Consider the following 25399-nt stretch of genomic DNA (forward strand, 5'->3'; position numbering starts at 1 on the left):
TTAAGCTTCTCTCTCCATTCGGTTTCTTTGGTTGTGATACTTACATCATACAAGTAGAACCAGTATCTACTGATGGAGTGCAGGACCCTCAGCAGCAGGTTGACCTCTAAAGAGGGGTCATCGAAGGTTATGGTCTCTGGTGGCTCCGAAATGAGGTATGACTCAAGGGGATTGGTAATGCTAGGACACACACCATCTAAAGTTTAGGGGAATCAAAGTCAGTAATTAGGGGAGTCAGACAAGTCACAAATACAATATCAGAAGCTCTGAAGTAAACAGGGTTTGTTTTGGCAACAAGTAGATGTGCAGGTAAATCTTTTCTTAACAGGATTATTCAAGTAATCTATTTGCTGGGCAGGACACCAGAGGCGGAGAGGTTAACTGTCTACCCATGGTAACTGTTAAGTTGCTTGTCTATGCAGCAACAGAGGAATCACAGGGAAACCAATGTTTATGTAAAAAAGCTTAACCTGAATAACAACCTGAGTATGACCAACAGCTGTGTTAACTCATGCGTGTAATTGCTGCCAATATGGCTGAATGTAAACTGGCCATAAACTGAAGCATTATTTCAACTTCCTCAAATTTAGTGCTCAACCTTTCCTAACAAACAAAAGTAACAAAGAAAGAGGAGGGAAAGAAAAGATGTGGTCTATTTTTTTTCCCCAAAAACTGCATCAGTGCAGAGACTGTTTATCAATATGCCAGTGTGAGCTAGCAGTTCCTGGAACTTGGTGTGAGCACACTCCATTAGTAGACATGAAAGATTCACACCGTGCCACAGCTCATCCTGTTTCTTGGCGTTGCGAGGTGAGGTTTTAGTGGGGGCAGTCTGTGCTCGGCCCCTCTTTCCTCCCACAGCGTCTTTGCTGCCATCCTCATCCTCTCTCACAGGCTTATACCTATCAGAATCAAACACACACAACATTTTATCTCTGTATGCTCTGGTAGGTATGCACATCAACTTTTACAACAAACTTTTGTATTTCAGTTTGAAGAGACCCTACGACACAATCACAGCTAATACCCACATGACCAGAGGTGCACAGACAGAAATTTGTCACAACATTAAGTGCTACCATGAAGCAGATTGGCCAAACTGAGTACTAATCCTACAGCAAAATAATTACAGGAACAAATGCTTCAACTGATCCATATATAGTTTTTCACAAATGATATCTTGTGATTTTCATGATGGTCTGCCTACCAGTGTCAAGCTGACCAGTACTTTCCTGTCAGAGTTAAAAGAATGACAACACTGCAAACATTTTTTTTTTCGTTCCACTAGAAAAATATCTTTTTTTATATATATTTTTAGTGGCACTTCAGCAAAGTGCTACTCATTAAATTACCATCAAATTAACAATCTTGGGACAGTTTCATTTGTTGACTGATACTGGCACAAGTGCTTGGGGCTGAAGTAGCACTGAATCAATTACTAAAAACACCATCTGAGCACCACTGCACACGACCAGGTCTGGTATTTTTTTCTTTCTTAATTTGGCATTTTACAACTAATGTCAACACACATACAGCATGTTACAGAGTAAGAACAAGCACTGTACCATATTGTGTGCGTTTTGGTCCAGATGCCAGCTCGCCCAAGTGGGTTTGCCTCATCGTCTGTAGACTCCCTCTCCTCCTCAGCCTGAAGGCTGAACTGCCGAACGGCCTGGTACACAGTCATATTGTATGGTAGCAGGTGGTCACCAATGTAAAATTGTAGTCTGTGGCGCACGCTGCCAGAATTCAGGAACTGGGCTGCCTGCATGACCAATAAATTAGATGTAGTTCAATATACTGGATACTGATACTGTAGCTGGATAAAGATTTTATTTACACTGAAGATAATTGTATTTCCACAAAGCCTTCCTAAGCACCTGAGCAAAGCTCTCAGTATACATATCCAGATGGCTACAGCTGCACAGATTAAAAGAAGAGGCTTACTTAGTATAGAGTGATATTCTGAGATTATGTGCTGTCACGTACCAGTGATTCATCTATTTCATCATCCGAGCCATCATCATCACTGTCTTCGTCTTCCTCTCTTATTCTGCCATAACCTGTTTAAAAAAAAATGTTGAAGTAAACAATGTCAATTAGCATAATAAATGCACCAAGATATTTTCAAAGAAGGTAAAACTTATTACTCCCTTAGTAAACTGCCCTTAATCCCCTCACTTTAACAAGATTAAAAGGGCATTTTTATAAACCTAAGAGCAGACAGTCCCTCACCTCGAACAACCAGGTATCTCTCGATGGCCTGCACCAAGGCCAGAGGATCGATTTTCACTGGACCACCCTTCCATTGTTTCACATTAGTGCAGTCTGGGTGTCTCTGCAGTTGACACTTCAGCTGATGAGTGTTGAAGAACTTCAGTGCCTGAGAGCCCCTGGAGAAACAAATACACACAAACATGGTTAGAACAATGGCATCTTAAAAAAGAAAAAGATACACGAATCCTGCTGATCTTAAGTAAATATCAGCAACAACAGCTAAAGTGACCACAGAAGATAACAACACCAACGATAACATACCTGCTCCCATTGCCGTTGCCACTGGGGAAGTCGTGCACTTTGACAGGGAACTGCTCCATTTGGCTTAGGCAGTTGTTCATCTTGTGCACCAGCGCCAGTAGAGGCCCATTCTCAGACGGCTCCAGGCGACCGGCAGGCTCCGTCCCTGGAACCTGTAGAACGCATGAAAGAGGATCCATTAACACACATTTAACTACCTGAACTAAATGAGTTTTAGGGATGCACGGATACTGTTTTCTTGCTCAATACAGAGGCAGACTACAGGACTCTGAGAATCGGCTGATTCAGAGTAACGCTCTGGTACTGAACCCTTTTTCTGGAGACAGAAGGCTCTGCACCTCTGCAAAAGTGACTCAAGTACATGTTTCACCGATATGAGTCTAAATTGTCAAAATAATAATTTAATATATTGTGTTCTCTCACCGGACAGCCAAAGAAGACATGAAGAAACCTCTTGAGCCGAACGTCACGGCTGACCACATCCCTGTCAGTGTTGGAGGTTAGATACAGCAGCAGCTGTTTTACCAGCCCGCTGTGCTGGATCTCAAATGACGACACGTCCGATTCTGATACAATACTGGAGATCTCCACCAGACACTCAACACCACCATCCACCTTGGAAAGGGGGCCACAACAGACCATCAGTCTCTCAAACTGTGACAAATTCAAATCATTTTTATAAGTTTTCATTTTATTTATATATATATATATATATATATATATATATATATATATATATATATATATATATATATATATATATATATATATATATATATGTATATATACAGTACAGGCCAAAAGTTTGGACACACCTTCTCATTCAATGCGTTTTCTTTATTTTCGTGACTATTAACATTGTAGATTCTAACTGAAGGAATCAAAACTATGAATGAACACATGTGGAGTTATGTACTTAACAAAAAAAGGTGAAATAACTGAAAACATGTTTTATATTCTAGTTTCTTCAAAATAGCCACCCTTTGCTCTGATTACTGCTTTGCACACTCTTGGCATTCTCTCGATGAGCTTCAAGAGGTAGTCACCTGAAATGGTTTTCACTTCACAGGTGTGCCTTATCAGGGTTAATTAGTGGAATTTCTTGCTTTATCAATGGGGTTGGGACCATCAGTTGTGTTGTGCAGAAGTCAGGTTATTACACAGCCGACAGCCCTATTGGACTGTTAAAATGTTAAAATTCATATTATGGCAACTGTTAAAATTCATATTATGGCAAGAACCAATCAGCTAACTAAAGAAAAACGAGTGGCCATCATTACTTTAAGAAATGAAGGTCAGTCAGTCCAGAAAATTGCAAAAACTTTAAATGTGTCCCCAAGTGGAGTCGCAAAAACCATCAAGCGCTACAACAACACTGGCACACATGAGGACCGACCCAGGAAAGGAAGACCAAGAGTCACCTCTGCTTCTGAGGACAAGTTCATCCGAGTCACCAGCCTCAGAAATCGCAAGTTAACAGCAGCTCAGATCAGAGACCAGATAAATGCCACACAGAGTTCTAGCAGCAGACCCATCTCTAGAACAACTGTTAAGAGGAGACTGCGCCAATCAGGCCTTCATGGTCAAATAGCTGCTAGGAAACCACTGCTAAGGAAGAGATTTGTTTGGGCCAAGAAGCACAAGGAATGGACATTAGACCAATGGAAATCTGTGCTTTGATCTGATGAGTCCAAATTTGAGATCTTTGGTTCCAACCGCCGTGTCTTTGTGAGACACAGAAAAGGTGAACGGATGGATTCCACATGCCTGATTCACACTGTGAAGCATGGAGGAGGAGGTGTGATGGTGTGGGGGTGTTTTGCTGGTGACACTGTTGGGGATTTATTCAAAATAGTCATAGATATATATATATATATATATCTATATATATATAGATATATAGATAGATAGATATTTTAGCTTTAGCTAATTTTAGCTGATAACTTTCAAAATGAGGGACTATGCAGTCAAATCTACACTCTGACCACTGTAGATAATGGTCATAGAAATCTATGGTTGCATATCTAGCAGTGTTAATTAAAAAACAACAACAAACAAAAAACAATGTAATTCCACACTAACTGATAACAGGTATCTTATTTTGCAGGTTTCACAACTGGAAGCATGTAATGTCTTCTCTCTTCTATGCACTGTTTGACTTTGATGGTGACTTTTATTTCTTCTGTTGTAATATCACCCTATATTCCCCTATAAGAGAAATCCTTGAGTAAGTATGTGCTGTACCTGCAGGCTGAGCTGCTCAGTGGCTGTGCAAAGTCTCTGGAGTACATTCAGTGCAGGGTTACTGCCATCCACATTTTCAGAGTTGAAGTAGCGCTCAACAAACTTGCTTGCCTGTTCTTTGATCCAGGCCTTGATTTTGTCCCTGGAAAGGAGATACATATCATTATTCTAATGATTACAGACATTACTCCCCACTGGTGTTACAGTCACAACCAGATATAACCAGATACCACACCCTGTCATCATACCTGTTATTTGAAATAGAGTCCTTGGGAGGCGCCCTTGCCAACCCACTAACCCCTGCTGTGCGTGACGGCTCTGAGTTGGCATTGTTTGTCTGGGCGCCCAGCTTGCCCCAGGTCTTGGGATTAAGACTAGCCAAAAAGGATGATTTGGGGGACTGAGTAGTGGTAGGGCTCTTAGCTGTAGAGAACCAAAGACAAAGATGTCGTTTTAATTCATGACCACATACATGTCTCCACTTCAATAAATTTGAGAAAAAAATATCTCTTTGATAAAAGAGAACACGTGTATTTCTAGAAGAATGCATAACATGAAAACGCACTCATTCAGTAAAAATGTTGTTAGATCAGGTTTACCTATTCTGTTGATAACTTTTCCAGTAAGTTGGTAGAAAGTCAAGTATTATCAGCAATATCATAGGTAAAAGGTACAGTAATGGTTTAACTCACCCTGATTGTCTACTTTATCATCATCCCTTGGAGGAGAGTATTTAGGCCGTCTGGGCCCTCTTTTAGGTAGCCGTTTCCTTTTGAGGACATCGCTTAACCGCCTTGGAGAGGGATAGGACATTAAATGAGTCACTTCATGAAAGAAAGAGGAGAAAATACATACAACACCTAAAAAAAACCAACATGCCATTATGACAAAACAAAACAAAGAGACATTGCTCACCCCTGTGGGCTGAGGTCCAGTGAGTCGTCCATACTGTGCTGGAAGCTGGGTGAGCCCAGGTCAGGAGTGGCGTTAGTAGCAGCTGTAGTGGATGCTGTGCTGATGGTGGTAGTGCACAGACTTGCAGTACCACTGGTGCATGCTTTAGGGGGACTGGTGACTAGGAAGCTCTCAGACTCTGCTAGGTTCTTCACCTGGTGCATCACACCTGGAGGACAAAAGAGGAGAGAGATGTTACATTGTATAAAGCTTTGAAACACACACACAAAAAACTTATGGGGCAAAATCAAATATCACAATCTCTTTGAGCAAACACCTCAATATCCAATATCCAATGTGTTTCTTTACAACACAAGGGGAGTTCTATACACACCAATCACCCCTGCTGTAATAACAATAGCTCATATCAGTACTTTTGAAGAATTTTGCAGCATCTCCAAACTGTTGTGATGAAAAATTGCCAAATAACTGTACAAACAAGTGGCAATTTTGTCACTACACAAATAACGATTTACAACTCTGGGGCATGTTTTCTGTGTTTTTCTGTGACCCCAAAAGCTATTCTAAAATTTGTCCCTGGAGGGGGTAAAATCATCAATAACATTGATGCTATCCTTTAAATTATTGCAGGTCATCCACTCTGGTGAGCTGAAAACTTTACCATGCAGTATACCATGCACAATACACAATAGTATTATGGATTACCTTCTCTTCTGAAATAGACACTGAAGACATCAGGCAGCTTCTGCATGAGGATCTCAGCCATCTGCAGAGAACCCACTACAATCTTCAGGTCCTGGCTTGATAGCATGGAGGCAATGTGACTGTAGAAGTAAACATAACACAAGAAGTGAACACAAAAAATATCAGGATCAATTCACCATGTAAATATGGGTTGTCTGGTGAATCTAGTTATTTCATACTCAAACTTTAAAAGGTTAATTTGACTTCAGCAGCAGCAGTGCCAGGTTGACTGCATGTTTAAGGTACAGAGTCCTGTCTTACCTGGACACAGCGTGATTCCTCAGCACATCCTTCAGCAGCTCTGCGTCAGCAAAGTAGATGATCCTGAGGATGGCTCTAAGGCACTTGTGTCTAACAGCAGGGCCAGCAGAGGAGCTGTATACCTCATATAGGACCCCAAACAGTGTCTTGATGAAGCACTTGGCTAGCTCAGGGTCCTCCTTCATCAGCTGCGCTCGTGCATCTTCCCGCCGCACCTCCTGGTGACTCCCTGGAGACAGACAATCAACAAACGTCAGCTGAAGCACACATAAATGCACATGTGTGTATAGTAGAGAGAGGAGGATCGTGCACAAGACTACACAAAATCTGTACATATTATGTTACAATTACTTGTCATTTGAATACAATCAGCTTTCATTTGTCCATCAAGATAGCTGTGTAGTGGAATGGAATGGAACACTATGAACTAAGATGATATATTCAGGGGATTAGGTTCACTTAGCCGTACCTGTATTTGGGTTGGCAAGAGGATTGGGTTTCCTCTGGATGCCGCGGGCTGTGCCTGTGTCTTCATTGATCTGCTGCATAGAATTGAAGTCAATAGTGTAGACGCGGCCAAGGGTAGACAGGCTGATCTCATCCTCCCCATTCTGGTGGGCTGTCTGCAGAGTCAGATAGTCACCAAATACCACCATGCATCAGTGTCACACATTAATAAGTTAGACAAGGTTTTCCCTTAAGTGTGTAAATATGAAAATACAAGAGTAACAATTTAACAATGTAAATGCAAACAATGTAAATTGACCTTTTAACAACTGTGAAGCATTGCAATGGTAAACTGCAAATGAGTCAATCTGTTATTCATCACTGCAGTGATCTAGATCTGCCAGGTAATAAAATCCTAATTTTACTCACATTCGCAATGATTTCATAACAAAACAAATTAACCCAGTTGAAAACTGGTCCTGATTACTAATGAGTCGCACCAGTCCTGAAAAATCAGTATCAGTCAATCCCTAGTTTTAACATCCAACATCTAGCACAGCAGGACACATCTCCCCAGTGACAATGGCTTCATCCCAAAGAGTTTTTCAAAGTGTGGGTGACATACACTATCCTGCTGTGCACATACCTCAATGATGCGGCTGTCGATGCGATTGTAAGGATGCCAGAGTCCCCGGTCATCTCTCCACTGCCAGATGGCTCCTTCTGTGGTCTGGGCGCTGCCCTTCTTTAGCATGACATCCACTGCAAAGATGCCCTCTCTAGGCAGGCAGGGCATCAGCTCACTGTAGAAACAAAGGTCATTTTAGTTTGCTACACAACACCACACATCTTTGCTCTGTTTATGTCTGTGTAGTTTTGCAAAACCAGCAAAACCACTGTCTGTAGAGTGCACGTTTGTTTAATTTTTAATCAGCATTTAGGGTCAGAGTGACACTCAAGATTAGGTGTTTAATTTATAGCTTATGTTTGGCAAGGGTTTTCCAGTAACATCTTAGCACTATACATATGATATACTGCCAAAACTCAGTTGAATATACACAACAATGGGGCAAATTTGGTTTAGATTTTTTCTTCAAGCAGTCTTCACTTGATTAACACAGACTTGAAGCACCATTTATTAATTAGCTGTGTTGGGCAACTTAAGCCGAAGCATCAGACAACTGTTAATGTCAAACACTGCCTTCACGGTGGCTAAGTAGTTAAAGACAAGCCTTTAATTTGAGTTCAAGCACTAAACAAACAGATCAAGAACTTATCACATTATTAGTAGCATTATTTATTGCTTAGCAGTAGCACCTGATTGCTCAATCTGCTGTGCTTCCATGATCATAATGTACTGAACTGTATGATTGGAGAAGGCTTTCAATGACTAGGAATGCAGAGTGCATGGTACATGTTTAGGAGAATGTTACCATATCAGGGAGGTCAGTTCATAGAGCTCCTGAGGACTCCGGGGAACCAGGTCAATCTGTTCCTGGCAGCTACCGTTTGATGCGCCACACAGGAGGAAGCGCAGAGTCTCCGCTATGTCTGATCAAGTAAGGTGACAATACAGTCCCAATGTCAGTTTGATCTTCTGCAACAGGAATTCCCATACAACTAAGCTGCACAGACAATTAGGGTGATACGCTCTATATTTAATTTGTGAGTCAGATGTACACGGTTCTTCCAAATCCTCCATTTCAAAAGTGCAGGCTGATGTTCAGTATGATTTGTGATTTTTGACTCAATAAGGCCATAATAGTTCATCTTTCAACCAAATTTCACATTAAAAAAAACATAACACTGGCTCTGAACATTTACACCCAAACTTTCTGCCCAGTTCCAGTTCCAAGACTGGAATTATCAAATTCATACCGCTTACTGCTCCAGACTTGACCAAATGTAGGAACACCGATTTTAATGAACTTTCAGCCTATATCTGAGTATAGACAACCTATTCATTTGTAGTAAATATATGTGAGTGTACCAATGTTTGCATTAGAATAAAAGTGCGAACACGCATACAGGCTGAATGTCATTTGATGAAATACACCCTGTAAGTGTGTGCATGTGGTTTATCTGTGAAAGTCACTCACTTTGTTTCATGAGCTGGACTGCCAGGCAGGGGCAGTTGGAGCACATGAGGGAAAACATGCGCACAACCATGATGAACATCCCTGAGCTGAGCACAGGGGGGGTCACCACCAGCAGCTGCTGAATGTTGGTCAACAGGTCCCGTGAGGCCACCTCCTGCAGCAGGTTCTGTTGTTTCAATACAGAAACACACACACACACAAAGACACATTAGCCAAGGTGAGTGATGTGGCAAATGGCCAAGGTAAACACAAAACAGGAAAATATGGTTTTGAGGCATTAAAAATAGAGGCACATAAACATACCTCCTCATGTTGAAAGTTGTCCACCAGTCTGGCGAAACAGAGACAAGTGCTTTCAACGGATTTTTTATCCTGAAAGGGAGTTGATGAAAGCAGTAATTAATCAATCCTCCTGACAATAAATAATACTTTAAATAACTACGATGTGAGGCAAGAGTCTGTGGGGGTGTGATCTGGGAAAAGAACACCCAAATATTAGAGTAGAGACAAGCAGAGCCATAACCACATCACTGAAAACACAGACACTAACCAGAAACGCCTCAAAATATTCATAATGATGATATTCCACTACCTACATGCCATAAAATCTTCTCTTTTCTTAACGACTGGCTGGATTACAAAAAAGTAGTGCATTCCACTATAGAGCGTAAAATTCCTCAACTTCAGACAGCACCCTCACACTGCCTAAAGGGAAACCAAGCCAAGTTCTCATCCACTTTCTGTTTGCCTTAAGGCCACTGGCACTAATGTAACACTAATAATTAATATTATTACTAAAAATGCTGACTATTTAAGAAAGGTAGAATATTGTGAACACAGCCTCATCTGTTAATATAAACATAATGCATTTTGCAGGATACTACATACCTTTTCCAGCCTAGTCATACCAAACATAACAAACAATCTGAGAAAAACTGATAAAACATCAATAAGAAAGTAAAGGGACATTTTCTTATTGATTACCCATGTTTTACTTTCTTACATAAATTCATGACAGTTTACTGTTTTCTGACATGGTGAACAGGTACCTGGTGTGTGAGTCTCTGAGTCAGTAGTGGCAGAGAATCAGCAACAAAGTGAAACTCATCTGGAGTTATGCTCTGGCAGCAGTTGGCTGCAATGGCCAGGGCGTTCCTCTGGGCGTTGATGCTGAAAAACTCTAGGTAGAGCAGACAGTCAGCAAGCCCGCCCTACAAAGGAAGGAACAGACTTAAAATGACCCAAGCATTTGGAGATATTGTTTACATTTAACCAGCACAAATGTTTAAAGCTACATGCTTGTAATAAGGATGATTTCCCATAAAGAAAATTCTGTTATGTTAGCAATATGTCAGAAAATATGTACCCCACAAATTATGTTCTCTGTGGGTCACTGTGTAACAAGTTTCAACTGATAAAAATGTATAGACCTAAAAATAAATTGACCTAAAAATAGATTTTTAGGTCATTTTGCATTGTCTGACAGACATCTCTTTTTGTCATTTGTGGCAATCCATACTGTCTAATTATACAAATTTGCCAATCAATAATTAAAAGAAACAAGCACATGATTCAAAATAAAATGCCACCTATTTGGTCAGTGAAATCAAATACAAACACCTAAAAGGCCAGACAAAAAAAATTAGAATCCAGGACTAGTGCATTAAAGTGTGTTGACTCACCAAGGGCACCAGTGTACTAACCTGTAAACATCTGTGTATTTTATGTTCCTCAAGTTTTTTTGTTTTTTTTTGGACCAACATAGTGACCCTATGATCTCACTGACAGAGTAACATATTAGCTGCTTGTCAGAGGTTTACAATTATTAAAAATGGTGGAAAATTCACTATTGTATATGCTAAATTATATAGCAAGGTTAGTTGTGTGCACTGAATTGTGCACTCAATAATGGTAATAAAAATGGTAATAAAAAAATTTGGCCTCAACAGGTGGGTAAATAGGGCCCAAGTTGGAAAATTATCCATCAACAACACTACACTGGTTTATATCAGTGACTGATACAGAGAGGACAAGCTACAGATGTGACAAAGACAGGGCACCAACACTTACAGCCTGCAAAATGGCTTTGCTGTGTCGCCTTGACAGCATTTCCAAGGCAGTCAGTGCCTGTTCTGCTACGTCAATGAACTGGATCACTTGAAGCTGTACACAAAAAGGTGGGAGAGGCATTAGCATATCTTAAGGTAACCAATGCAAATCAACAAGAAATGACTGACAGATATGGTTCAGTCTCATCTCTTTCTATCTACCTTTTCCAGGAAGACAGGAATGGCATCAACCACCACAGCAGAGGATCGAGGGAGCGCCTCCATCATATACGTGAGAGCACGTGAGGCGTGATTCATCTGTGTGCACAGAAGAAAATGTAATTCATAAATGCAGTGGCTTCACAAAAAAAAAAAAAAAAGATTAAATACAGGAATAAAAGCTCATAGTACTCACAATATCAAAGTTATGCTCCATTTGTAACAACGTGATCTGTGGAGAGAAAAAAAAACAACAAAACAAATGAGGATCCTGCCCCTGCTTTGTCAAGATATGCTGGTCCCATATGTGAAACAAAAAATAGTTGAATCCTGGTTGGATGATGGAGGCATTTAAAGGCCAAATGCAGTTTCAAGACACACAAGTTCTAGTCCAGTAAACTTGGAGCCCATTCCTAATAAAAACTGGCAACAGAAATGCTCAACAGTTTAAATATTGAAATAGAATGTGAACAAAAAATTACAGTGGTTGAAAATTTTGACCATCAATTCCATGTATACCCTTCTGTTATGGCGTTCCCTAGTGAAACGGGAGTGACTCTGTTGAGTAGGTCAACTTCCTTCTACTCAGCAACTTCCAAAACATTAATGAATGCCTTGCTGGACAAAATGTTCACCTTCTAGAGGTTGTTGCTCTCAAACTAAGATGAACACATGATGAACAATATAGATTCCCATGAATGTGTAGGTTGGCCAAAGCACTGGATAGCCATATATGGAGTCCATGCAGCATGAAGGGGTTCACTCAAAAAGGACATACTTTTAGGACAATCTAAAGAGCAATCAAAAGTCTCATTTCTATGTAAGTGGTCCATAGTCATACATTCTTCACCAAGTGATGGAAAAGTAATGCTCCCATTTACTACAATGAAGGTTCACAAAACTCTCTGAAAATTCATCATGTTTCACTTTCAGATTTATCCCACCAAAACTTCTGGATAGAAGTTAATCCATTAGTCATGCAAATTAATGAGCATGCCAGGAGGCCAAGGACTCATACCTATACATGAAGAAATAAAATAATAAAAAAAAAAAAAGCAGAAGACTTTGTCATAGTCCTTGGACAACAACCCCAGTAGCTGAATTACTCCCTTTTTAAAAAGGCCAGTCTTATGCAGTGGAAATCAATAAAAGAAAGAAGTGCATCTTGTCTGACAGGTGCTATTGCCTTGATCTACAGTGTTTCCCCTAGGATTCTGGCTTTGGTGAGGGGGGATGTGTGCGTGTGCTGTGCGCACACAAAACTTTTGGAAGTACACAAACATTTTGGAGGGTGGGGACAATATTAATAAGTTGCTCAATATTCTTCAGATTTGAACTCACTGACTCATCTATATTATATTAATCTATATTAATACAATAGGCTCTGGTCATGAGTAACATCAGCAGTAGTGCTTGAAACGCCCGTGTCCATTTGACTTGGACCGAGAACACACTCATCTTAGTGGTGATGAGTCGACTTGAGCGGCCTGTCAGGGGGAGGGAGGCCGTTTCAACCAAGGGGCTACCGCTCTGGTCAGAACTCGTATGCACGGCTGTTGTGCTTGGAACGCCCGTGTGGGTGTCCATTTGACTTGGACCAGGGACCAAAGGATTGCAAACACACTCATCTTCGCCACTGGTGGTCGACTCAGGCTGTCATACTGCACGTTTAAAAAACGCTGATATTTTCGCCTGTTTTTCAGGCGGCTGGAGCCGACGTGACATGAATGATTTATTTCACTTACAGGGGTACAAGTGTGATTCTCCTCTGTTCTCCTCCTCTCTCTGTCTGGTTGTGGATGGGTGAGGGTACAGAAACATGATGTTAAATTATTTCTGTTGTGATTTTATTTATTTTTTAACTTGAAAATTAAACTAAATTCAATTAATTTAGCGTGACTTTCAGGCGAGGTGGGAGGCTCCGTTGGTGATGGGGCTGCGCCCCGCCAATAGAATGATAGGGGAAACACAGAATGAACCCCTTTTCTTGAGACGAGGGCCTTTTTCTACACTTTTTTTCCTTTGGTTGCCTGCACTTTTCAAGACGTAGCATTCAGACAAAAAGTGACATGCTGTTTTATTCACACAACAAAATAAGTAGTCCCCCAAATCTCAATTAGCCCCACAGCTTCCATGGCAACAAGTTTGTTTATTGTGTAAATAAGGTACACATAACACTGATTTTTCACTTTACACCATCGTCTGAACTCAGATCTCTCTTTGGTGCTGTTGCTGTGCTGAACACATGATGAAGTCTCACTGGACGAGAGGACGCGGCTGCTGGGTGTGGGTCCATGAACTAAACCTGCACTGTTAACATCTCGAATTTCACCAGCTTATTCAGGAGCTACATCTCAACAACTGCCAGTTTCAGCAGTACTCACTGGAGGTCAGTTTGATGGACTGTTGGTTAAGGTCAGGGGCCAGATTGCTCAGATTCACTTTGTTGCATCAGATGACTTTGTGGCATGAGTCTAACGTTTTCCAGCTACAATGTTTCCCTATATGGCAAAGTACCCCAGAGAAACAAAGATACAAGTGGCAGCTTTCTATTGACTTTTCATGCATATTAATAAGATGACAGAAAGTCGGCACCCAACCACAGCAGCTCTTCATCCACCATTTTTCTAAGAACAAAAGCAAGTGACAACTTTCATCACTTACCTTATAGGCTACATCTGGCCCTGCCTCACCTGTCAAGGACTTTTTTTGTTCATGTCATGTGTGAATACATTCAGCGAGTATACTTCAGGGATAGTGGCTGACAGAGTTAAGAGGGGACATCACAAGTGCTGCCAGAAAATTGACATGACAACTTCATGGGCTCTATGTGTGAAAGGGAGTAGGAATCAAACATATGACATTTCAATTACAGTTCTACCCTGAGTGTAAGCATGAGGAACCCGAATATAAGTGAGCTCACCAGGGCAGGCACGACACTCTTGACAGGGAATCCACCAAGTGTCTCCTCATTTCCCATCACCAGCAGCTGGCACATCTCAATCGCAGCCTGGAGCTGCTGGGACTCGTCACCCGTGGCCTGCAGGCCCTGCAGCAGCTGCTGGGCCTTGGAGCCTGTGAGAGTAAGGGCACAGTGTTCAAAAGGAGCTTAAAAAATGCAGTCAAACCTCTGGCAGGACTGTAGCTCAACAGACAAAACGATGTTTTTTCATTAGAATGTTAAAGTATGTCCAACCTGGACATTTTTCCACCATACCAACCAATTCTGACAAAAGTCTTATTTGCCTCACTGGAGCTACTTCATACATCATTGCTGCAAGAGTATGCTGCTGTCTGGTGAAGTGCAATAAGGCCAATGGAGGATCCAAATGTAAACCACAAAAACACCCAAAGGACGCCCTTTTCAAGACACTGATTGCTTGCTCTGTAATTAGACACGAGGGAAAAAGATTTAAATAAAAACTAGAAGAGTGCACTCAGTAGAATGCAGATCTCCACCAGCCGTATCTCTCCTTTTCTGTTCTGTAGGATACCCTGTGTGTTGCGCAACACTCGGGAATGATTCAGCAGCCCATTGAATTGTAAAACACTTTTCAAATAACAAATTTATGTATGAATCAAATATAATACAGTACAGTACATCAAATATACAGACCAAACAAGTAGCAGTTAAACTCAAGAGGCTTAGGGTGTTTAACAGTATTTGTTTGACTTTATTATACACATTATACAGTGGTTAGGAACCTATGACTTGTGAGCCATTTCTGGCTTCTTGCCAGAGAAGAGCACAAATTAAAATGGCAATATTCAGAATTACTTTTAATTACTTTACTTACTTTAATTACCCCCCCCCCCCTCTTTTTTTTTTTTCTTTTTTTCTTTTTTTCTTCCAAACAGTTTCTGTCAAAGCCATATGGCTTCTGGCATATAGTAATTTGTAACTTGAGAAGTGTTTGACAATACAATTAGCTGCTGAGTTTCTCTTGACTTGTCGCCAGCACTTAGGATAGACCAAAGGTGGTTAGCCTGTAGTTCAGAAAAGAAGAAAGGCCCTTCTAGTTTTGCATTTTATAAATGACCAAAATGTGAATAGGCTTATTATGACTGAATTGTGACTGGTAGTCTCACCCAACACCTGTATACATTAAACCATTTTGACTGTTCCTGGCCAATCATTCCCACTTTTGCTAGACCTGGAAAGGTACGGAAGACCTGCTCTGAGACAGGAATAACTTGGGAGCAAACATACTGTTCTAAAAAATAAGGCACATTGTGTTCCATGTTAGGATGCAACAGTATGAGATTTTGATAGTAGAGTTATAGTCTATGTTAATTAAAATAAAAATAATAAAATGGGCATTGAAGAGTTTCTGGTATGTTGGTCCTACAAAAACAATCACACCGGGTGCCTCACACCGGGTGAAATGTTACTTTAACTAGATTACAAGCAGTATTTGTGAGCTTCATAAAATAAAAAGTAACTCATGGATGCTGCAATTACCTCATTTCATGTTAATGTTGGATTCCTGTATGTTACACTAAGCCCAACTCTTAACTCACCTTGAGTTCTTTCATTATCAATGACTGTTTTATGTTTAATCCCCCACCAACTTGACATTTCATTAGCAACTTGCCAGCATAATTTTGTTGTTGTTTGAATTTCTTTCATTGGTTTGACCTGGGCATGATCGATGTAAAGGATAGGTGTAATATCAAGGATTCTGTAATAAGGTAAGTGTTGGGCACTTTTCAGTCATTTTTTGTAAATTAGATATCAGTCTTTCAGTGTTACATCAAGAATCACAGAGGCTGAATTTACTTTGTACTTAATATTGTTTTCCATAGGTTAATACACTAGAATAAGGCCATGGTCAAGTCAAGAGGTCCTGCACTGTGTTTACAGCAATGGTATGAAGAAGACAGGTGTAAAGGTGAGGATTAAGAACTCACTGGCTCCGCTGCCTATGGTCCTGTGGAACAGTTGCGACATGCGAGGTCCCAGGGGCCCGAAAAGATGTGGGGGGAGACCCCTGGCCTCCAACAGCGCTAGAGGAACAACAACAATAGTTGTTAGGAGTGCAACTCTGTAAATGATTAGCGAGATTACAAAGAGTACCGGTAGCGAAGTCTGTATTGCATTATTTCTTTCATAAAATGGTATAGTGCACTCAGTCACAACGCAAACATTTTTTGCACAGTGATCTACATGAAAGAAATCTATCACTCCTGATACCTAGCACCTCTTCCAAGCATTTGACCACAAGACCAGTGATTTTTTTCTTCAGTTTGACAATACTATACCTAGGGTTGCAATATTCTGGGACTTTTCGAAGTTGGAAACCTTCCACAGGACTTAATGGGAATATATGGGAATTTAGGGGAATTAACAGGAACAAACTTGAAATTTGCAAAAATGCAGCTTAGCTTATAGCAGGGCATAATCTTGATTATAATCTTGAATCTTGATTAAAACAAATTCAGTTGAATTTCTACCCTGCACTAGGCATTCCTCCATCACATGCACAGATAATTTCTAGAATACTGCATAGTACAGCAGGACTAATGAAGCCACATGTTTACATCTGAGCCCAAGGACTACATCCAGTAAAGTAAGCTTTGATGATATTACTGGGATAAATATATTTTATCTATGGTATTTAAGTTTAACTAGCAAAAAGTACATCAAAATGTGTCTGTTATAGTGCTAGCTAGCTTAACTGTGATGCTGTTTCTTCTGCCTTCTGCTAGCCAGTTTTCTGTTATCATACAAGAATATAGGTTATAGTTTGCTTTAGCATGCTGATTGAGGAGTACTCATGTATTCATCAATTGTAAAGGACTGAAGAAAAATGCAGAAACCAGAGGCTTCAGAAGCTTGAGAGATTTTTTTTTTTTTTTTAATGTTACTTTTTTTTTGGTTCCCCAAAATTCCCCAGCTTAACTCCCCATGGAAGGTTTCCGCAAAGTTTCCAGAATTTCACTAGAAAATTTCCATCCCTTTGCAACCCTTACTATACCAAGTGTACATTCACTCAACTGCCCCAGAACATAGTGATCAGGTATACAAACCCTGAACTTCAGTGATTACCTGGAAAATTAGAGAAGAGTGATCCACTTACCTTGCAGCCTGCCCATTTCAGAGTCATCAGACTCACTCTCTCCAGAGGTGGTCATGCCTACAGCTCCAGCAACTGAGCTTGAGGCTTGAGACAAAAAAAGAGAAGAAATAAATAAAGGAACAGAGGAAGAGTGTACATGTTATTTAATTTGTCATTAAAGTAATAACAGAAAACACATAGTGAAGACTGCACACTTCTCTCTTGCACTAAAAAAAGTAATTTATTGGACTATGTGGGAATCACCTATGAAGTAAATTCATTGTACTAGAATACACTCTGTAGCTGCTAAATGTTGATGCTCACAGGTGTCTGTGAACTTTTACTAGTGCTGTCTTGACAGTCTCTATTCACACACTGATGAAGGGGCCAAAACATGTTGTTGAATGAACATAACTGGAGAATGACCTTGATCTTATGAGAAACTCATCACTGTTCAAAGGTTGACCTGCCCATAGGAAGACAACTGTTCCACAAGCTGTGTAGCAGGGGAAAGGTATTAGGTTGGTACCTGAAGCTCCTTGAGGTGCTTCGTCAGCGCGAGTGGCCGACGAGTTGGCCCCATCCTGGTTATTGTCGGAGTCAGCCATTTTCTCCTGTCGGCGAGCGTCGGCTGCCCCGCGCTTGCCCAGGCCTGAGCCCCGCCGACTGACACACAAGCAGAGTAATATTAGGATGTTAAGCAAAAGCAAAGTAATGATCACTCTCATATAGTCAAATACAGAGCAGAGGTTATTTCTTTTTAAAATCAAGGCTAGGTTAAATTATCAGGAAATGTACACTTGCACAACCAACACTGGTTAGACAGCAAGCAGATTTTTGTTTCAAAATAAACAAACTAATGTGAGCACAGATGATTTTGTTTTTCAACCCAACAGAGGTGTAACTTCACATTGTTTACACATTGATTTTATCCTATAGACATTCATGCTTGCTATGCAATAACTGTAATACGTGCTACTAGGGCTGGGCGATATATCGATATAAAAATTATATCGTTATATTTTTAAATGTGATATAGAATTAGACTATATCGCCTATATCAATATAGTTCAAATTTGCACTGTGATCCTTGCTCTGCTGCGCTGCTGACCCGGAGCTCTCTGCACTGCTCCGTGCGCCCCCGCCCCTCCTCTGTCATGCACAGAGGAGGGGCGGGGGCAAACACTCCGGCACTCTCGGGGTAATTTTATGGGGCCGGTGTCGCGTGTCTCCACCGCAGGAACTACCCCGAAGGAGAGAGTTTCTGAACGTTTACAGGGGCTAAAAAACGGACCTGCCTCGGGGTAGGGACTCTGAGCGGCCCCGAAAAACTCCTGGGTGGGGCAGCGGCTTGGGATTTACTTGGTGCTGACTGGATTTACTCTCGGCGCGATGTGGTGTCAACAGGAAGCAAACAGCCGGGCGCTAGGCGTCCCTAGCAACACAGCCAACACTACCAAGCTAACGCTAACATGCTAGCTAACGTTAGCTAACGCTAACAACAGGCTTTTCAGCCAGCATTTTAGGGGCGCTAACGTTAGCTTTAGCGGACGTTAGCTAACGCTAACGCTAACAACAGGCTTTTTTAACAACACGCTGAGCAGAGGGAACAGAGGGCTGAGCGAGAGGATGTTCCTGTAGTAGTTCCTGCCCCCCAGATACTACCAGGAACACTGCAGAAGCCCCAGCCACAAGCCATCCACAACCCGAAAAAGCTCCAGCCCCGTCATGTCATATTTGGCTTTGACTTAACTGAACATTTGCTCTCACTTTGTGGAAAAAATATCGGGATATATATCGTATATCGATATTCAGCCAAAATATATCGGGATATGACTTTTGGTCCCTATCGCCCAGCGCTACGTGCTACATTAAATACACATCTTGAAGTTAGGACACATGAAGAAAGCCAATACTAGGGCTGTCATGATCATGAAATTTTAGCTAACAATTAACTGTCATACAAATAATTTAGATTTAATTTAGAATTCTTCTTTGACTCATTTTATTCTACACACTCTACCCACACCACAGATAGTATAGGCCTACCTAACATAACAAAAAACAGTTTCAATATAGTTTTGATTCATATACAAGCTGCTTTCATTTTTACAACATAATATGCCCTGGAGAAAATCCATGTTTCCATTCAACCATTTTAAGCACACTACGTGTGTGCACGTGTGTAAGAGTGTGCACTGAGTATGCCAGGTTTTGCATTAATCTATTAAATGCCACAGTTTAATGTCTACCGCCAGTTTCACACTACTTGGAAGGAAAAAAAACGGCCCTGATCTTTTTCATGTTCTTTACAGTCACATTGTTTTCTTTTTCATGCGCACAACCACCACAAATAACCTCTACAAAGTTACCTACACAAGCTTTGGCATCAACATGAAAGTAACATTAAGTCTCTCCTCAAATAATCAAAATAATCTACATGACACCAAATAAATTATCCTTTAATTCCTTACTTTGTAGTTCAAAGTGAGGTGACTTTCAGGTTCAGTTTAAAACATACACAGCAAAACAAAAATTTATTATCTTAAATGCAAAACTTAGCAGCTGCCCAATACCACTTGTAACACTGAATATTCAGGTCAACATTTTGGCTATTTTACTGAGCCAATGTAGTTGCTATGGTTGGTTGTTTAGACCTCACATCAGCTGTTTTGCTTTCATCTTCTGACTCTCAAAATACTCCAGGGCTCTATGCTAACTTTTTCCCCAGAGGTATATGTGTTCCTAAATGAAAAAAATGTAGGAATTTAGGAGCACAGTGAAAAATGTTCAAGTGAAAAAGAATTTATGAACAAAAAATGTATTACATATATATTGATACTGTGTGTGTGTGTGTGCCCATGTGTAATACTTGACACATCTATGCAATACACATACCACCAAAATCACACATTGGCCCTTGTCTACTAAAAGCGAAGGCTGCTGTTTCATATTAAAAAAAGATTTGCATCGGGGCGCCCTGGGGGCTCACTTCATACAGCGCACACCATGTAATACTAAGGCAAAGCCACAGCAGCCTGGGTTTGAAGCCGGACCAGACCCTTTGCTACAGGTCATCCCCCCTACAAGGGGAGGATTTTATTGTGAAGCAGCTACAGGAAATGCTATGTGTTTGCATACAAGTAAAAATGAGCAGTTTTAAGCAACTAGATACGGTATTTGGGGCTATTCTGTTAGTGGAGCAGTGGTCAGTGTAAGTGGATGCTGGAAACTTGAGGTAATGTTACCACCTCACTGTCTGCTGTTGTTTAAGAATCACAACTGTTTTGTGTTCAGCTGATACATTAGCAGCTGATACAAAAGCTTACGGTAGATTGTAATATTTAGTCACACACTGTGCTCGCAAATTACTTTTGTAAATCACACATCTATTTATTGGGGGTTAACGCAAGTGTAATACTCGATTTAAAAGAGTATTCTGCTTAGGTCTAAAAAATGAGGAAGTAACTTTACATTCAAAATACCTTAACAAGACAATACAATCCAACCTATTAGAAAGGCATCATATACAAGTCAACACGAAACAAATACAAGTTTAAAAAAAAGGGAGGAAATTAATTGCTATAGTTTGACTCCTGTCACCTCTAAATGCCTCAGTTCGAAACATCTCTTTTATGTTTGTTGGAATACAATACTGAAAAATACTAAAATTAGATGACACTCAGAGCAGCTCTGCAATTCAATAACTTGTTACACCTAAAACACCATACATAAATTTGACGTGAACCCAATTTCTTAACCCTGCGGCCATCCCAGTATAATCTGGAATCACGTCTCTATCCCATTATTTTCATGGTAACAGCTAAACCACAATCATCTGATGGAGGAAGTCCTACATCAAGATCACTAACAAAGTCTAATCAGTTGTTTCTTGTCAAAACCCATCTGTTCAACAAATTTAATGGAAATGAAGTGAAAAAAATTTATATCCTGCTGACAGACAATCTAACAAGGGCAATAACAAAAGTTTGGTAACAACATAAACATAAAAATAAACATGTTATGCAATTTCACCAATTTGTCTGATGCTTTTGGTTTAGCTCCTACACTGCTGGCATTCAAAAGACCAAAAGGCTCAGAAATTTACAAGACAGCAATTCAATGGTCTGACATCCAGTGAACTCTAGTATTAAGTTAGATGGATTCCAGACAATACATAACTGCAAATGCTAAAACCTGTTTGAAAGCACCGTTTGCAATCAAATTTTATTTGGTTGAGCTTTTAGTTTCACATTTTTAAAAAGGACATTTGTAATGGCTTTTGAGTCTGAAAATGAGTGCCCTGTTGGACCGTGTTAAAGGCAAGCAAAAAGCTGCAGCACAGTGTGAGTTTGTCATCACTAAAGCTAGCAGTGAAGTCGTGCTATGTACAATTATAAATGATGGGTATCAATATTTTAATACAATGTAGGTTGAAAAACACCAAACCTATCCTTTAAATGAAAAACAGGTGATGAGATTTATTTCTAGATTAAATCCCAAAAGTTGACCATCAATACCATGGCAAACTTAAATTACAGCCATAGTTTTATCATGCAGGTGTTTTGGCATAAGACTCTACAGTTTACTTAATCAGCATGGCTTGTACCTGGTGCTGGCACAGGAGCCCGTGGTCTTCTGGCGTGTGCTCCGCCGATTGATGGGGAGCTCTGCTGGGGGAGACTCGCTGCGCTTCTTAGTGGACTTCCTCAAACCTGAGCGAAGGAGGACATGGCAGAGTTTAACAGCCTGCAGATTCTATTCCATGTTTGTGTGTATATAGAGGCCAGCTGATATAAAACAGTTGATCGTTAAATTGCTAGAAAAGAAAACTAGGGCATCCATAACCAAAAGTCTTGGAGCATGTCTGTTTTACTGATCACAATGGCATACTCAATTGTTTATCGGGGTGGAAGCCCTTCTGGCTTTAGTGCATGAAGAGGTGGCAAAACCTGCCGTAAGAGAAAATAACTTCACATAGCATTATGATTACCACCTTGATAGCCTGTGGGGGGAAAAAACTTGCTTTGTATAGGTGTGAGAGCGAAGACGGGCGCTGGGAATGTTATGTTTCAACAGAGTAAAGGCTTCACACAGTAAGCAGCTTTAGTGTAGTCTGTTTAGAGTCCTGTACCACCAATGAGATGGGTATTAATAGAAACCCAACTATGGCCATATGACAGGACAACCTTCATGCTAGATCTGTGACTCACAATTCAGTAGTACAAAAATAAACATTCAAAAAGTTAAGAGCAACTAAATGACACATAAAAACTGGAACTGGTTTTTGTTTATAATTTGGCTTTTATTTTCTGTCCCATTTCGTACTGGATGACACCTGGTCAAAAACCAGCCACCCAACTATTTTTTTTTTTTTAAACAATTGTTTTCTACACAATTTAAAGATTCTGCATGAAGTTCAAATACGGGTCAATGAATACACTGCCATCAACTCTTAACACTACAATGCTGTTGTGGTATCTGATTTCTATCCTTCCACATTCAGAACCATCCTGTCTACAGTCACTCAATGCAATCACAAATTTCCTCCTCCTATAGTCTAGACCTCAGTAACACCAGTTACTCAACATGGTCAAAAAAAAACACCATGATTGCCTTGCGGAACCACTACACATGCAACATCATTCTGTACACTTACTCACCGTTATGAGATGAGTGTCAGAGCCTACATGTGTGAAAGGATATCAGGAACAGAGAGATTGAAACACAGTGCAAGATAAATGGAGGGAGATGCCAAGTAGCTGGGTAAAACCGTGTTCTTAGCCTTTTACATGGTAGTTTGTGAGTCCCTGCCCACCTTCAAACATGCCCCTGGTCAGCTGGTGGGCCAATGTGCCGGGCCAACTTAGGAGGGGTCTATCCATTTGGGCCCAAGATCCATGGCACATTGCCCCAACTCAGTTACTATCCTCATGCTTACCCAGAACACACTGACCCCACACTGATCAGCTAACACTCACTAGCATACGCAGCACTTGTTGTCCATACACACTGAAATTTCTACTGCCAATTTGTGGCATACCACCCAGTATATCATTCTGCAATCTTTCCGCTCTTCATACAGACAAAACACACTCAATGTAACCATCACACAACAACCCCAGTCCAACAGTATAACCCTAACCCACTACAGTGCAATTTGAGCTCGATGTGCTGCTTCTGAGTCCTTCACAGTGCTAACTCAATACCTCATGACGGTGTCACAATACCAACCACAATGCAATCATTTTATACCTGAGTTTTAAATTCACAAGGCTTTAAAGAGTATCGCTCTTGGATCACCAGCCCAGTCACATGACACTATAAATGCCACCATCTAAAAATGCTTTGTGAATATGGGCTGCGTTTCTACCATACCCATGCCACCATCTATTTGTTCCACTATGAACATACTTTGATTTACCAACCAAACAGTATTTATATATTCTCCAGTTTCAAGAAACAAGTACTCAACAGTCTGAAATCTAAGCTAGCCTCTCAACTCCTGATGAAGCCCACATTCCCCTCCTGTGAGCCAGATACACAGATAGGTAATACATGCACATAGAGAGGTGACTGTGTGCAGCGAGGAATATCACCAAATGCGGTTATCTGTGATACGTATGCATTATGAGTTACACATATTCATATCTGAATGTGTACTTTCTGCAATCTTAGCCTTGCATGTAAATATCTTGTAAAGTCATGTTTATCAGAAGTGATGAAGAATGGTGTACATGGTTTGTGTGTTGTAATGTGTCTTCTTGTGAGGCAATTTCACCAGCTATATCTGCTGCAATGGGGAAGAGTGAGGTTTTGTAATTGAAGCTGTGACACTGCTGGGACCACAGGTTGTGTGACATTTAATCCTAGAGGCATAACCTCTATCCATGCACACAGGAATACTGTGCTGACCCTCTTGCGCAGAGGTCTTAAACCATGTATCACAGTCGGGACAAGAGCTTGCAGCTTTTCGTTCCAACTAATCACTACACCCGGTGATTTAATCAATTATTTCCTCCTTTCTGGTTTAAAGATGACCGACAGAGTGAGAAAGGTAAGTTGTTTCACAACAACAACAACAAAAACATGCATTACGTGTTGTTCAAGCACAACACATGCACTGAGATGATGTGGCACACAATATGTTGTTAAGAAGTAGGGACTGGGACGCACAAACTGTTTTAGTTTGTTTTGCATCTCTGCTCACTCCGTAATCAAGTTGGAAAAAGAAAGTGACACAGCTGACTCTGGGAGAGCCAAGAAACCAAATCCTCATTATAATGCTGACTGGGGAAACTCACGGATAAAAAGAGACATGGTATTAAGACTGAAGATGCTTTAAATTGGTGGAGACAGTGAAATTTGAAAAAGCATTTCATAACAGTGTGAATGTAGCATTCTTCTTATTGGTATGTTATCCTCTACCTAGACTACCTATGTTAATTGTGTTACAACAGTAAACTGGGCTGAAAATTCAAGTAAAAGATGTATTCCCTCTATGGTTTCCCGAAACACCTGCAACTTTGGCTGTCAACAAAATAAAGGGTGGGAGATTACTCTCCAAGCCATTGCATTGAGGTCTGAATATAAATACTGTAACCTGGTAAACATACAAAATTAAGTATTTCTGAATTTCTCTGAAGGCAGTATATTTATGCAATACTGGGGTCTAATGATGCACTATTATGAATGCAAACAAATCTTTTTTTTTTTTTTTATATGGAAAAGTCTGCTGTTCTTTACGGTGTGGTGATCAGTGAAATCAGCTGGAGTAATGATTGGCTGGAACTAAATTCTGCACACTCTTGGCCCTGCATGGCAC

The 25399-nt window shown here is 40.6% G+C and overlaps 1 protein-coding gene across 4 annotated transcripts in view; it reads right to left on the reverse strand.

Moving 5' to 3' along the window:
- Nucleotides 1-25399, reverse strand: part of trip12 (thyroid hormone receptor interactor 12) — a 42699-nt gene that overhangs the window by 10699 nt on the left and 6601 nt on the right. For all 4 annotated transcript variants that reach the window (XM_030067132.1, XM_030067129.1, XM_030067131.1 and 1 more), the window contains 27 exons: nucleotides 22184-22289; nucleotides 18104-18240; nucleotides 17596-17679; nucleotides 16427-16522; nucleotides 14439-14590; nucleotides 11712-11747; nucleotides 11519-11614; nucleotides 11319-11411; nucleotides 10298-10459; nucleotides 9552-9620; nucleotides 9249-9414; nucleotides 8583-8700; nucleotides 7796-7952; nucleotides 7172-7325; nucleotides 6703-6931; nucleotides 6403-6521; nucleotides 5698-5905; nucleotides 5475-5575; nucleotides 5031-5205; nucleotides 4783-4924; nucleotides 2962-3153; nucleotides 2539-2690; nucleotides 2236-2393; nucleotides 1990-2063; nucleotides 1566-1765; nucleotides 775-902; nucleotides 45-196 (listed from right to left, as the gene is read on the reverse strand). In XM_030067132.1, coding sequence (XP_029922992.1) covers nucleotides 45-196; nucleotides 775-902; nucleotides 1566-1765; nucleotides 1990-2063; nucleotides 2236-2393; nucleotides 2539-2690; nucleotides 2962-3153; nucleotides 4783-4924; nucleotides 5031-5205; nucleotides 5475-5575; nucleotides 5698-5905; nucleotides 6403-6521; nucleotides 6703-6931; nucleotides 7172-7325; nucleotides 7796-7952; nucleotides 8583-8700; nucleotides 9249-9414; nucleotides 9552-9620; nucleotides 10298-10459; nucleotides 11319-11411; nucleotides 11519-11614; nucleotides 11712-11747; nucleotides 14439-14590; nucleotides 16427-16522; nucleotides 17596-17679; nucleotides 18104-18240; nucleotides 22184-22289 — 3656 coding nt within the window. The remainder of the gene's footprint in view (nucleotides 1-44; nucleotides 197-774; nucleotides 903-1565; nucleotides 1766-1989; nucleotides 2064-2235; nucleotides 2394-2538; nucleotides 2691-2961; nucleotides 3154-4782; nucleotides 4925-5030; nucleotides 5206-5474; nucleotides 5576-5697; nucleotides 5906-6402; nucleotides 6522-6702; nucleotides 6932-7171; nucleotides 7326-7795; nucleotides 7953-8582; nucleotides 8701-9248; nucleotides 9415-9551; nucleotides 9621-10297; nucleotides 10460-11318; nucleotides 11412-11518; nucleotides 11615-11711; nucleotides 11748-14438; nucleotides 14591-16426; nucleotides 16523-17595; nucleotides 17680-18103; nucleotides 18241-22183; nucleotides 22290-25399) is intronic.

Source organism: Myripristis murdjan, chromosome 13, assembly GCF_902150065.1.
Source record: "Myripristis murdjan chromosome 13, fMyrMur1.1, whole genome shotgun sequence".
Classification (NCBI taxonomy): Eukaryota; Metazoa; Chordata; class Actinopteri; order Holocentriformes; family Holocentridae; genus Myripristis; species Myripristis murdjan.